The sequence below is a fragment of a genome, unplaced genomic scaffold (genome assembly GCF_019419815.1).
Source record: "Pyrus x bretschneideri cultivar Hongxiangsu unplaced genomic scaffold, Pyrus_bretschneideri_v1 Contig40, whole genome shotgun sequence".
NCBI classification, from domain to species: domain Eukaryota; kingdom Viridiplantae; phylum Streptophyta; class Magnoliopsida; order Rosales; family Rosaceae; genus Pyrus; species Pyrus x bretschneideri.
In genome coordinates this window covers 1,663,558-1,678,027 of record NW_025999724.1, presented here as the reverse complement: position 1 = coordinate 1,678,027, position 14,470 = coordinate 1,663,558, and the positions used below count along the sequence as shown (strand labels likewise).

Genomic DNA, 14,470 nt, shown 5'->3' with positions numbered 1-14,470 from the left:
TGTTACAGTAAAATCCACCGCCTTATTATCACTGAGTTTTTTTGTGCTAAAATCCAACGCCTAGGGTTTTTGTGTGAGGATGAGTGTAAATTTAAGGGATTATTATTATTTTTTTTTTAACAAACGATATAATCTATAAGAGAGGAGGTAAGTTTAGCCTCATAATAAACAATAATGTGTTCTAATTCGTCTTTAACGAGAATTAAACTTAAGACATCTCACTTATAAAAAGAGAATAATACTATTAAACCATAGTATTAAATAACAATCGAATGAAGCTTTTAACAAGGCAAAGTTGCGCCTCAAATTCATGTAATTTGTTTTGTTGCTTTGTTGTGCAACCTTATTTGAAAAATCGAAATTGAAATGAATCTTACCCTATTTTAACAAATAAAAACAAATCCTCAAAATTATAAGAAAACTTTAATTCAGCTGCAATGTGAGAAGAAACTAAGGAATGCAGACATATATCCATGTCCAAAGCCCAAAAGCACAGAATAATTTATAAGAAAAACTAATGAAAAAAACCTGAAAACTTTGAGTTTTAGACAAAATAAAAAGTAAAGTGAATAGTATTATGATTAACTTTTTAATAAAAAAAAAATATGATTTTTTGTTAAAATAAACAGTACCGGAAGCTTTTCGTTAAACTTCCCTAATTTATAATATAATCTCCATGCAGATTGAATCAGCGAACGTTTCATAAGACAGCATACATTAACTTCGGTGTTAGTTTTCATGGGTTCATACAAAAGCAGAGGACAAAAGGCCTTTGAATTTGCTGTAGTCTGCAGACTAAGAAGCTTTTGTGGTGCTAGCACAACCGGTTGCTCCTACTCTTCATTTTTCGAATGGGCCGATGCACTACAAGAAGGCCATACTGTTCGTTAGTCGATTATAACAAAACTTAAAAGAATAGAACACAAATCTTCAAGGAAGAACTAATTAATCAATTTAGAACAGGCAAATCAAATAGAGCACAATTCAGAGTCAGAGGCATGTTGGTCACTAGAAAATTGTGATAAACTCTGGAACTTTCAAGGAGAAAAATGTGTCATAACATGAGTAGAGAAACAGTCTAGTTAAAAGAGAAGACGTATAAAAAGTTCGCTAAAGATGAGGCGTATAAAAAGTTCACTAAAAGATGAGACGTATAAAAGGAGTCATGAAGTCTGAACACATGCGATCTTTTAACTGAACTGTTTTATCAACTAAACATTGTCCATGGCGACCAAACACAAGTTTTTCTGCCAACATCTTAACATCATACGGTTGAATGGCTATTACAAATCACAGCATTTGAATTTGAGACCAAAAAATGAAATTGGTTCTAAAACCAGGAGCTGATTTCTACACACCCTTTTTTTATTTCTGGCCATCGAATTGATTAAAACAAACACAAAAAAGGGACAAGAAGATTAAACAGAGGTGTATTCGAGGAGAAAAAAGGATGTGTGTTCATCATTTCCCTTGAAAGTAGAGCATTGAAAACCATGGGACTGAAATTTAGGTGCAAAATATCATTAAAGTGAGTATACTTACAATGGCAAAGTTTCTGCGCATATGCAGCTCAATGTGTAAATTTCATGATGTGTTTGTGTTTGATTGCCACCATATGCTCCCATTCGTTGTCTAGTGTAGATACTTTCCATTTTGGCTTCTTAAATAATAACGTAGTTTAGTTTCGAGGATTGTATAGAATAACCCGCTAGATTCCAATTTATGTTAAAAATGAATGGATGCAACTCCCAAACTTCGTCCAGTTTAAAGGTAGAAGATGGATTAGTTATGAAGGAAACTTATCCCTCCAAGTGCTACCACATCCATTACTTCCTTCAACATCCAGTGAATCTAGTGAGTTATCCAATCCAATCCAACCTTAGACAACAAGGCCAATCTTTCTTGCCTTCGGTGTAATTGTCAATACATTGTTGTGGGCTTCAAAACAAAGGTTATTCGCGAAGCAACTCCAACATTGTCAATGAAGCCTTCACACAACTGCAACCCTTCGAACGTGCACTTCAATAGACACATGGCACAACCAAACAATCGTTTGGCTGCTAGGCCTGTTCTTAACTAGTTTGTTGCAAAACCACTAAAAGCCAAAAGCTTAGATGATTAGGAATGAGTCAACAATGTATGTCAAGCCAACACCCATCTTCACGTGGTTCTTTGTGTGCAGCTCCACCCTACAACACATGGACATGCAAACAAGTGCAAACATAGAAAAGAATATAGTTGAAGAAGAGCACCTTGCAAATTGGCAAACAAGTGAGGAACATCGTTTAGAGATTTCGAACCCAAAACCTCTTGCAATCGAACCTCTAGATAAAGAAAACTCGAGTTGATACGATGAGTTTGGATGGAGAAAACAAATATGGAATTGGAACAAAAGTTTCCTTTTATTGAGGGATCCTTTGAAGGACTTCTTGTGGGAACCACTATGGATGATCAGAACCGTTTATTTTTCAGGTATTCCCTCAAAAATCATCTTGCAAAAAATTAGACAAATTAGAAACATGATACAACTCCAACCACACAAAAGTGCTTTTGGAACACACAAAAGGTTGCACCGAAGGAGCACTTGGGGCTCGTGTAGGACTACTACATGAAGCACTTTTGCCCATAAGCGGTTTCATTATAAGTGTTTTAGAAATTTAGTAAAAACCCATGAGCACATAACCCAAAACCGCTTTTAATATTTTCTCGAAACGTGGTTCAAAAGCGCTTTTGGTTGTCAGAAAAAACTTTCAGCCCTTCTCGAAGCAATCCCATAGACGCCTTAAATTTGGCAAATATGTGAAATACACACAACGATATATTTACATTACGAAGTGGGGATCTAAGCTAAGCCACACAATAGGCAGCCATAATAATTCGGCATCGAAATTTCGCTTACGAAAGTCGAACCTAAGACCTCCCACTTAAAATTTGAAAGAAACATGACTAGATTGTAGTAGTGTCACCTACAATTACTAATTTGTATGTGCCCGTTTAATAAAATGTTTTCTACATTACATATGATATGCTTGTACTCACCAGCTTCTTCCATCTTAATAGGTCTAAATTCATGTGCTGTTTTAATTTCTATTTTACTCGAAACATTAACAATTTCTTTCAGAAAAGTCTTTGAGAAAGATAATAAAATGATCACATATTCTCCTCTAGGAGATGCAAAAAATTCATAATGCAAGAGAACTTCTTCACCAATTTACGCCCTTACTCAGTAGGATGGTGTTGTGATCCCTTAATTTTGTTCTTTCATTTGTTGTAGATGGGCCATTATCTAGCAGAATGTTACATCTCATGCATTCAAACACAAGCATGTGTCTTCAATTCTTAAGACTGACCACTTTATACCAACCATTTGGTGGAGAGCATGAACACAATCTCTCACCAGAAAGATTCTGGGAGATGTTTCACGTTCCAACTTTAATTAAGAAAATCATGATATAATGGTCCTTTGGCATATACCAAATAATATCTATATACCATGAATAATGCGGCAGCAAAGTACTCACCAAGGACCAGCCAAGATATAATTCAAAACTTAGAACAAATAATAGACTTGAGAAGTAATCAAGCCAAGGGTCTTATCTGAGGTGTTTGTAGAGGAGTGTAAAGGACAAGACATAGGTAGGTCTCTGGTCTAAATTTTCTTATTGGGGAAAAAGGGAACTGAAAGTTAAGAAGCTAGGTCAAATATTCATGTTTTCCAAAAAAGTTAATTAATAATTTTTTCCTCGTCTCCACAGTGAGCGTAGGATAACTATATATGTGTGTTTTCCTTCATGAGCCTAGCAAACATGTTAGAAAAGCAAGAATATTTGTGTGCACCCACTCGCGCAACACACAATGTGAAAACGACATGTCACACCTTAATAAAGGGAGGTAAGATGGTAACCACAACTGAAATCTTAGCAACACATATAAAAAGAAAAGAAAAGAAAAGAAAAAGAATCTTACTTGAGCCCTGACATCAGTTTTTTGGTTTCTCTTACAGCTGAACTTACAGCATAGAGTGTCATCTTTTTCACCTGTTAAAACAAGGAAAGAAAAACCAACAGATCTTATGAGACAATTGCAGAGGTTTGAGCTGAAGCAAATCTTCAGAGAGAAGAATTGTGTGGCTGATCAGTTGGCAAATTGGAGCTATGACATGGATCTAGGTCTTCACGTTTGATGAGCCTCCTGCCTGGATTGGAATGACTCTTATGCATTATATTTTTAGGATTGTTAAGACTCGTCATGTCTTTTACTGATTTGAGCTTCTGTATTTGGGTTGGTACCCCCGTTATTTATAAATTAAAAAGAACATAAGACAAACCAATAGAAACTAAGAGGTAAAATGAGGTCATCACGCAGTCTGGCCTATGTGATAGACGCCCACCAACCTAAATTAAATATTTGAAACGCTATATCTGATGGTGTAGTTCAGGTGCATTTGAGTACTAAATATTGAATGCCTAATATCTCCTAATAATTTGAGTCTAATATGAGTTTTCTTTTAGAAAGAATCTTATATGAGTTAACCGGTGGATAATTTACAGTGTCAACTAAGTGGACTAAAACTAGATAGCCCTTCCACATGTGCCGAGTGTTTTCTTCTACTGTGCAAACGATGTGACAGTTGGCAGAAAAAAATGTATTTATGTATTTAATTTCTTTTAGTATTTTACCCTTCTTAAGTCAGATTACTTTTAACAATTTTATTCTAGCAGGGCCTATTTGAAATTTCAAAATTTACACCAAAACCGAAACTTCTCCCTTTATAGTAGTATAGGTAAAACAAATGCGCGAAATTTGAAACTCTGGATTATGTCCCGCAATCCTCTTGAAACTTCAGTAAGAAAAGACCAGCACAGTCAACTGCATTTGGCAGCAGCCTCCTTAACAGTATTCTACAGTTACTACTAAATAAACAATACTTAAAATTACAAAATCTATAATGCAATGAAAGACATGAAAGTAAATTGAGATACCTCCAATTTGTCTTCCTTGGCTCTATGGCTTTTTGGGAGCAAACGAAACTCTTCAGTCAGTCGAAGACATTCTTCAAGACTTTCAGGAGATACAAAGTCAAGTGCTACCTTTATACAAGACTGACAGGAACATTGAAGATTAGGACAAACCCATAACTTTTTTCTGTACGTACAACAGAAATCTGTAACTTCCTAAAACGAATAATTCATTTACATGTATTAGTAATTACTTGTGTATTTCTAACTTGATGAGGACATCCTGTGGGAATAAAAACTGCCTCGCCAAGGTATTGTTTAAATGTCCAAGGCTCCACATCTGCATATAAAATCACACGTTAACTATATTGTAGCAGAACACTGCAACTTATCAAGACCAATTGAAGGAAAAACAAGATAAGATTCTTACTGAATTCCTCCTTTAGTTGTTTCTTATGTCTCTCATTCAAGTAAAGGGTCTGATCATGAATAGGATGAACCACCTGAGACAACGTGCACAACACATGTAAAGGAACTCTAATGTACAATGTTCGTATGGCATAGTGACAAATACACGCATCGAAACTTACAGAATCTACAGGATGATTATTAATGTGGCGAAATTCTTTCTTGTGTTTTTCCAAGTATTCCCTTAACTTGGGGACATCCTGGCGGCGAAAGATGTCCCAAACAGCACCACATTGGGCAACATCCAAACTGTCATTACTTTCAAGAGAATCCTTTGTTTGTGTCAGGTTTGACTCTTTCACGTTCATATCATGAACCGCATCATTTCCTGGAAACAAAGCCCCTGAAGAATCTTTCCCACCAGATCTCTCAATCATCATGTCCGTGGAACATTGAGCGTGTTCTTGCTCTGCTTCAACTCCATTTGCTTGAGGCAAGGTGGTTTGTATCAATTCATTCCTCTGATGGTCAAGAGTTGGAAATTTTAATTTATGTATTTCAGAAGTATCAGGAGGTTCTGGAACATGCTCAGTTCTATCATATTCAACAGTATCATCTGAATACTTGGAATCTGACAACTGAGAAATCCTACATGATTGTTCGTCATCCATTTTTCTTTTCTTCCCATCTTTCTGCATTAGATGATCATTATCCACAATGTTCTCATTTTCAGTACATTCAGCACCCATGATCTGGATTTCGCAAGATTTGTTTGATGATTTTCCTCCAACTGTCCCCTTATCCTTATCTCTTTCTTTGTACAGTTCACGCAAGTCTTCAGCTTCATGCTTCCTCTGCAAACCCTTTATCTTTTTGTGCTGCCAAGGAGTGATCTTCACTCCTGTTGTGTGAGTCAGAACATTTACCTATGCAAATCAAATAACTGTTGTCAACCCTTTGTAACTAAATATATACAATTCAATAAAACTTAATAGATGGAGAAAAACTGTAGACCATAGTCAATGAAAATTGAGGTACAATTACAACTTCAACTAATTAATCCCACCCCAAAGTTTCAATTCAGGTAGCATGTATAATGTAGTGTGGCATAAGTGTACACTGTTAAGGCATGATGGGACGAATATTACATACTGAAACTGAATAGTTTTCGGGTCCACAAGGACCACAACTTCTCCAAGACATTACTAAGGCAACATAAGAAAGTGCAATACCATGGAAATAGCCATGATTTCATGGAATGATGCTAACATCAGAATTAAGGCTTAAGCCAATGCAACAAAAGCACATATACATTGAAACATTAACTTCCAAAAGTATCTTTCTAAAACTATTCTTCCCTTGTAAAAGAACCATGCCTTTTGAGATAATAACAGAAACGAAAACCACGCATAATTTTCTTGACAAAAGGCTCAACTGATAATTGTGCACCATTACCACGCAAATGAGTGTACTTTATTTTAAAACATACAAAGCACCATACAACATGGGTGGACATAAAATTGTGTCCTTAAGATCCCAAAACAGAAGAATATTAAGCAAGAGATGACCTACAAATCATAGTAAAAAATGAATCACCCAGATGTTTAGAAGGATGATTTATAAAGAATGAGTAAGTGTCAATTTTTAAATAAGTTTTAAATGATAACAGTGGAAAATTTACAATGTAGTATTTTGGATAACAAGGTCAATTATGTTGGACACATCAAGCAGAGGACAACAAAGTTATAGCATGAGCAAATCAAACTCTCTAAAACTTAAGCAAAGCTTTTGCACAGATAATAACAGACATACTAGTGGGAAAACATTACCGCATCAGACATATCACAGTGTAGCTTTGTCACTGAATCACCTCTCCCAAGCTCTTCAGAGAATCCATAGGCAATGTATGTTTTGGGTCCCATATCAGGTTTCAATGAATCTTCAGGAAGTTTTGTGGCAAGATTAAGACAACCCACTTCTGGATATTTTGGATCAGTATAGTCACTGAAAGGGAGTGCAGCAATAAATTCAGAGCAATGCCTTGGCAAACGCTCTTCAAATAAAGTTGATGAAGGCCAATCCTTCAATTTCAACATCTCAGGCCACCCACTTCTATGTATACGACCCTCCAAGTAGCCCATGAAAAACTGGTGAATATTGATTTCCACCTGCACAAAAGTGAGGGTCAGGATTTTTAATTCTCATAGAGATGTTTTAAGATTATTCTCATTATCTACAAGTAATTCAATTAGTTTTCTATAACTGACCTCACACCAATCAAAGCAGTCAAGGGCCTTCACACTTCGTGTCTCCTCTTTAAACTTTACATTGGCCCCCGTTTCTCTAAAAGCCCTCCACATGACCATAGGTTCCCAACTAAGACCAGATGTCTTGTCAAGAACATTTCTGACTATCACAGGTTCCCCATTTATCCAGTGCCTCTGAAAATGTTGAATTTCATCATCTGGAATGTCAATAGCATTCGGACAGTATAAGAAGTTATCATCACTGTTTTCCCTGAAAGCCGCCTGCCTCACTTCAGACTGTATATTATTATGTTCCTTGGAATCATTTGGCTGGCACAAGGAGCATCCTTGAGAAACATCGGTGTCTTGCATCTTGAAGTCAATAGTAAAATCCTCAGCATTTTTTAACAGTTGCATTACCCAATTAGCTTTACATTTGCGCCTCAGTTCCAGATTTACCTGGCCACAACCTCCACACTCTTTTGGAGGACAAGGAATGCTGCCATCAGGATTCGCTTTCCAATTAGGAAGAGTAAAAGGCACATCAGCTTTAGGATTATCCGAAGCAGGGGTAATCTGGCCCTCCCACACATGTCTTTTCCTTTTCATGTTAGTATTGCCTCTATTTTTCACTTGTTTATGAGCTCTTTCTACAGATTGTTGGTGAGATGTTTCTGCTTCACAACCTCCAGGTTGACAACCTTCCCTTAGCTCTTTGCAACAAGTGAGACAGAGATCATAGGAACAATCGGGGTTGGTGCAGCTTCTGTGGAAATCAACAATAGATGTAGAGCAATTGTCGCTGTCATATAAGACAACACACATGGTCATGAAAAGTTGAATTTTTTTAATAGTAATGATGGTTGTATAAATAAAAACACAATGAACATTTTTCTCCCTAAATAATGTGCATGATCTATGGGCTGCATATAGAAAAGAAATTGAAACACGACACTAATCAAGAAAAAGGAAATTACTATATGTATGTATTATATGGGAAGCCAGTCACGAAATCACAACTTAACTTTCTGCTTACTGAGAACAGGCAGGGATTCCAGATACACCATATCAACAATATTATATAGCTGAGACCACTATTTCCATTAATTCAAAAATTGCTTATGGATCCTCAGAACCCATATATTGACACCCAAGCCCTCTCCATTCCTTAAAATCCTTTCTTGTAGTATCATTGAAATGAAAGGAGTTTAAACCAGGCAGTACAAATTCTTGTATCTAGAAGTTGCAAATTTACTATAGACTGACCGACAATAGGTATTCAACACAGATGCTAAAAGAAATGTACTTCTCAGTTTCGTTGAAGGGAGCCTGGGCATACCAGTAAATACGTTCTTTTGGGTCTATTTTAGTTCTTTGTATCCCCCCTTCAGTCAGTTGAACACCTACCAACGAAAAAACCATAAATGAGATTAAAAACAGTCCCCTTGCCAAGGAAGTAAAAACTAAACTGCATTTATTAGAATATCGTAATAGTTCACCTCGTATTTTGGACTCAATCTCTAGTTCAGAGCTCTGCTCCTTATGAATATACCTCAGAACAGGCAAAGCTTTATAGAGCAAGTACTTGAGCCGCTGTAATTTGACACTGGGTCCAACTTTTCTAGTGTGAGGCTGCCAAAACAATTATACCATATCGAGAAAAAGGAGAGAGACGTTAGACTAGAAACTTGCTAGTTTCAGATTAAAGTACAAAGAGACAAAGGAAAAAAGAACCAACTTTCTCAATAAACGCACGCAAGCAAGCTTTGCAGTTGCAGTTGTGACAACAAAACGGGCATTTCTTCCCAATTTCCTCTCTTGTCTTCCCAGGGTACCTATCTCAACATTGAACAACGAAAAAACCAATGAACATCCTTATCATTTAAAACAAATACACCAAGATATAAAAACATTTTGCAATTACAAAAAACATGGAGAGAAATTTGAAAACTTGGTAAAGATGCAAAATTTAGAACTGGGTACTAACGAAAATCCAATCATTTAAAACCAATGCATCACCGAAAACAAAACTTACAATTATACAAGACATGCAAAATTCAATTTTCGAACTGGGTACAAATGCAAAATTTCGGAACTGGGTACTAACGAATATCCTTATCATTTGAAAATTTGAAACAAATACATCAACAAATCACAACAATCCCAATTATTCAACACATGCAGAGCTAAATTTTAGAAATGGGTATGAATCAAAATTAGACAAAATTACTAAAAAACAATGAACTCGCAGAAATTAAAGTTCTCAACGATTCTAAATTTTTACTTACCATCTTTCGATGCACTCAAAGCAAAATCGCTTTGTACAATTAGAACAGAAGACAACGCCACTCTTGTCGTTCCGCTGACACTGGTGGCACATCAAGCACACGCGCTGCTCCGAATTTTTGCCAGGCTTTTCCTGCAACTTCAAGCTCTCCCGCTCCTCAGATTTTTTGCTAGACTTTTCCGGCACATTCAAGCCCACGCGCCGATCCGATTTTCTGCTGGATTTTTCCTGCAACTTCAAGCATACGCGCTGCTCCGATTTCTTGCTAGACTTATCCTGCATCTTCGAGCTTGCACGCTCCTCTGATAGTTTGCTAGGTTTTTCCTGCAGCTTCAAGCTTGCACGCTGCTCCAATTTCTTGCATGACTTATCCTGCAGCTTCGAGCTCGCACGCTCCTCAGATTGTTTAGTAGGTTTTTCCTGCAACTTCGAGCAAGCACGCTGCTCCGATTTTTTGCCAGATTTGTCCTGCAAAACGCAGAATCGAGAAGCCTCAATGCCGTTGATTCCTAGCAATTAAATTTTGAATATTTCAGAGGAAACACAAAAAGTTTAAATTTTGGATGTTTCACCTCTTTGGATCGACGATTCTTCGTGAGATTATCGGAACCGCTGTTTCCATCTGACCTTCCCGTCTTGATTTTCTTATTCATAGCATTGTTTCTCTTCTGATCGTAGTGCTTTTGACAGTACGACTTCCCCTCCGCCGCCATCTCGCTGCACCGCCACTTCTGGCCGTCGTTGCGCTTGCAGCGGCCCGGCGGTTCCATGGACGAAGGAATGATCTCGATGGGAAATGGACGGCTGTGATTGGTCTGGGAGGGACGCAACTGTGCTGAGCGTCAGATTTTTCCCGGTTAGGCATGAAATGCCCGAAATCCGAAGGGTTGGAGGATGTACGCGATGCTTTGCCGCTACATATATCACCAAGTCACGTGTAAGCTGTAACACGTGTTCTAATCGCACAGCATGCCACGTGTTCCAAAGGGGCCATAAAAGTTACCCTTTCATTTTGCATTTTTTCCGTTTTCTTTATAAGGAAAATGGATTTTTATTTTTTCATATCCTATTGAACAAAAGAAGACATATAACCACCGTGGGATGGTCTAGTTGATGATGAATAACATGTTTGTATTTTAGACGGTAAATTTTGGTTTTGATTACTACCTACTGGTGCTAGTAGATTGTACGATAATGATTAGAAAAAAAATCTGAAATGTCTCTGTGAGTCTTTCTCGTCACACGAAAGGTGGATTGTAGTGGTGGGCTCCTGAAAAAGTGTAATGCAGTAACGAAGCCACTAGTTGGTCTTCATTCCAACTCCTCCTCAATTCAATTCCTCTCATTCTAATTACAGATTAGTAAACGAGTCACTAGTGAATTAGTAAACACTTATATATACTCAGTACTTTTTTTAGTTCGATTCCAAAAAATTTAAGTAAACAGCTTCAACATGAATTCAATTACAACTTCTTCTCAATTCAATTCCTCTCATTCTGATTACGAATTAGTAAACAAGCCATTAGGGTTCCTAAGTCCTTAACCATTCCCTTAATTATTATTTGTTTGGGCAACAAAACCTTCCCTTAATTAAACTTATACTACACAAGTGAGACATGAAATATTGCATTACTATTTAATGGTACATATGGCTAGGCAAGCGAGGCGTAGCAATGGCCATCAAAGGGCAGGCCTTGGGCATCGTCATACCATAAACCTCTTGGGTGTCAATATCTCCAGGCCTCAACCCTTCCGGTGGTGACCAATCAAAACAATGGAAAAGCCGAGCCAAAGCCATCAGAACCAGAGTCACTCCGAGCGGCGCGCCGGGGCACTTCCTCTTCCCGGCACTAAAAGGCAAGATCTTAAAATCGGCTCCGTGGCTAATCTCGACTCGGCTCCCGTCAGCCAGACAATGCCTCTCGGGCCTAAACTCGCCCACGTTGTCCCAGATCTTGGTGTTCCGGCCCAGCCCATGAGTGTTGATGAAGACACGTGTCTTGGCGGGTATGTAGTAACCGTTGATCCATGTGGCGCGAAGGGATTCGTGCGGGATGAGGAAGGGGCCCGCTGGGTGCATGCGAAAGGTTTCGCGTACAACGCAACGTAGGTAGTTAAGGTGGGCGAGGTCCGATTCGTTGACCATTCGATTTTGACCAACAACTGAATCGAGCTCTTCTTGAATCTTGCGAAGTACACGTGGATGCTTGATCACCTCCGCCATTGCCCATTCGTTGGTCACGGCTGACGTGTCAGTGGCAGCGGCTATCATATCCTAACAAACCCAACAACACATTTTCAATTAAAACTAAAGCAATAAAAAATAAATAAACAAAATATTAATACGAAGTGTGCTATGGTCAACCTCTCATGTGCACGAGCAATTGCTAACTTTTGATTGACGTGTGATCCACATTTTATCAATTAGGATAAATTACTCTGGCATTGTATGGACGATTGATATTAACAAAATTATTTCGACAATTTACGAAGTATTACCTGAATTAGAGCTTTGATTTCCACATCATCCATGTGTTGTTTCCCATCCTCACCGGGCAAAGACAATAACACATCAACAAAGTCCATTTCTCCTCCATCTTGCTCTCCATTTCCCCTCCCATTCTCCTCCTTTGCCCTCCTATGTTCTTCAATAATCTTGGTGTGAAAATCATCCACTCTTTTCTCCACCTCCCTCATTTTCTTCTCACACCCGTAAGGGTCCACCCACCTCCAAATTGGCAAATAATCCCCCAAATATATCACCCCCAAAAGCCGAAACAACTCATGGGTTATGTGCATGAACTCCAAGGCCTCTTGTGGGCCTGCTGACCCAGCACCAAAATATTGCTTCCCAAGCAACATCCTAGTCACATTGTTCATAGAAAACCCACCCAACACCTCCCTTAAGTTCACTGCCTTACCCGTCTGGGATGCGGCCAAGACATCCCGAACGAGATGTTGGGCCTCCTCGGCCCGGTGCTTCGCGAACGACTCGAGCCGCTTCGTCGTCAACAAGTGCTCCATGCATATCCGCCTCATTCGCTTCCATTGCGGGCCCAAAGGGGCGAGTGCCACGTCACCGCACCCATAGGCTAGATGAACTGCAGCTAGGGTTCTCGGCCTTGATGCAAAGACCTCATCTTGTTTGAGAAGTATTTCTCGGATTATATCTGGATCGTTGGTTGTGATTGCATCAATGCTCCCAAGTTTAAGGTATACCAAAGGCCCATACTTGTTGCATAGAGACGCAAGGTCCCGGTGGGGCAGTGCGCCCAACTGAAGAAGATTGCCTAAGATGGGCCATCTTGGTGGGCCCGGAGGAAGAAGGTTTTTGGTCTTGGGTGCAAATCTGCATTTTAGCCATTGGTATATGATGCTAGTAAAAATAGATGCAAAAATAAAGGTTTTGAAATCCATCTAGGAAATTGAAATATGAAAAAACTTGAGATTATAGTTTGTGTATATATAAGGAAGGAATCAATGGGAAGGGAAAATGTTGGAGAACAAATTTTTTTAGGTCAAAGCAGGCTCTTTACATGCCTATATGTTGGTAGTAGATTAGAGGTAATAAAAAAGAGTGCCAAGAATATGAGCCTTTAAATTAGGTGAAAAATTAGGAGTTTAGGACTAATTAGGTAGTGTATTGGTAGCTTAAACTTTGTTGATGTGGAATACCTTTTTATATCTTTATAGGCATCTTTACGTGGAATGAAATTTTAAGTGTAATATGTGAAATTTTTTAACTGGGCAATGTGAAGAATGTGCGGTCATTGATCTTCACACGTGAGGTAATATGCTCCGATACAATAGGACGTAACTCGTAAACCTTTGCATGTTTCTTAACTTTCCGATGTTAGACACACTTCACATCTTTACGATTACCTGATTATTCTTTTCATTTAGGTATGAGGTCGGCAAACTTATGTCTTAAGGTCGTCAAGCACGAGTATATTTTCATGTTTTGTTTTTGGTTAAACTCTGCAAGTGAGTTGGTTATCAAACAAAAGCACTCATCCTACCCTGCCAATTGTTTGTGTATAGACGGTATATAATGTGATCTGCCGATATGTTACGAATTCACTTACGAACTTACTACTTATACTGTAAAATTATAACCACAACGAATACACCACATGGCATGTTGAGTGAAGTATATTTAAACTAATTTGTGTATGTACAAGTTTTAATTCAAGTGATTTTGTACATTTGTAACTCTGTGAACTTATTTGAAAATACTTTTAAAATGACTGCAAACAATTTTAAAGACGGCAAAATGTTATTGGGTTCGAAAAACACTTGAAGTACATTCTGCAAGAAACACAGGTGCATCTTGCAAGAATAACTTCAAGTGCTTTTATAGGATTCACGTGTAGTTTTCTAAGGATTAGTTTCAAAAATATTTTCACCTAAAACGCTTCTAGTCACTTTAAAAACACTTCCAAATGAATCTTATATGTCATAACATGTTGTTTATAATCGCATAAAATTGTTCATAGATTGCTTATGAAGATATTAGGTGTTTATAATCACATAAAATTGTTTATCAAAACACAATTTATATGAGATTGCTT

The 14,470-nt window shown here is 38.0% G+C and overlaps 2 protein-coding genes across 6 annotated transcripts; both read right to left on the bottom strand.

The window, feature by feature from the left end:
- Positions 1 to 639: 639 nt before the first annotated feature.
- LOC103929317 (lysine-specific demethylase JMJ25) lies at positions 640 to 10,795 on the bottom strand. 5 transcript variants are annotated; one of them, XR_007251510.1, is made up of 14 exons: positions 10,472 to 10,794; positions 9,901 to 10,367; positions 9,351 to 9,447; positions 9,112 to 9,244; positions 8,952 to 9,015; positions 7,634 to 8,414; positions 7,196 to 7,534; positions 5,549 to 6,292; positions 5,389 to 5,461; positions 5,213 to 5,298; positions 4,983 to 5,102; positions 3,967 to 4,037; positions 1,543 to 2,491; positions 640 to 864 (listed from the first exon to the last, which is right to left on the bottom strand). XR_007251510.1 is itself a non-coding variant. In XM_009338495.3 (13 exons), exons 1-13 carry the CDS (start codon positions 10,667 to 10,669, stop codon positions 834 to 836), a joined length of 3,204 nt encoding a protein of 1,067 aa, XP_009336770.2. In that variant the 5' UTR covers positions 10,670 to 10,794; the 3' UTR covers positions 640 to 833. The 5 variants fall into 5 exon arrangements, 3 of the variants coding, with proteins under 3 accessions (XP_009336770.2, XP_048422155.1, XP_048422154.1); XR_007251509.1 differs by having other exon boundaries at positions 1,543 to 2,189; XM_009338495.3 differs by lacking the exon at positions 1,543 to 2,491.
- A 717-nt stretch (positions 10,796 to 11,512) lies between these two features.
- Positions 11,513 to 13,316, bottom strand: LOC103929347 (cytochrome P450 703A2). Its single transcript, XM_009338538.2, has 2 exons — positions 12,399 to 13,316; positions 11,513 to 12,174 (listed from the first exon to the last, which is right to left on the bottom strand). The coding sequence occupies exons 1-2, from the start codon at positions 13,314 to 13,316 to the stop codon at positions 11,536 to 11,538; spliced, it is 1,557 nt and encodes a 518-aa protein (XP_009336813.2). The 3' UTR covers positions 11,513 to 11,535.
- Between the last annotated feature and the right edge of the window lie 1,154 nt (positions 13,317 to 14,470).

Excerpts from the sequence above, each read along its gene's own strand:
- LOC103929317 (XM_048566197.1), bottom strand. The coding sequence starts at position 10,669 with ATGGAACCGCCGGGCCGCTGCAAGCGCAACGACGGCCAGAAGTGGCGG. Across the intron at positions 5,299-5,388 it reads ACAACTAAAGGAGGAATTCA|ATGTGGAGCCTTGGACATTT; the intron begins GTAAGAATCTTA and ends TTTTATATGCAG. Across the intron at positions 4,272-4,982 it reads CCAAGGAAGACAAATTGGAG|AAGCTCAAATCAGTAAAAGA; the intron begins GTATCTCAATTT and ends ACCCAAATACAG.
- LOC103929347 (XM_009338538.2), bottom strand. The coding sequence starts at position 13,316 with ATGGATTTCAAAACCTTTATTTTTGCATCTATTTTTACTAGCATCATA. Across the intron at positions 12,175-12,398 it reads AAATCAAAGCTCTAATTCAG|GATATGATAGCCGCTGCCAC; the intron begins GTAATACTTCGT and ends TGGGTTTGTTAG.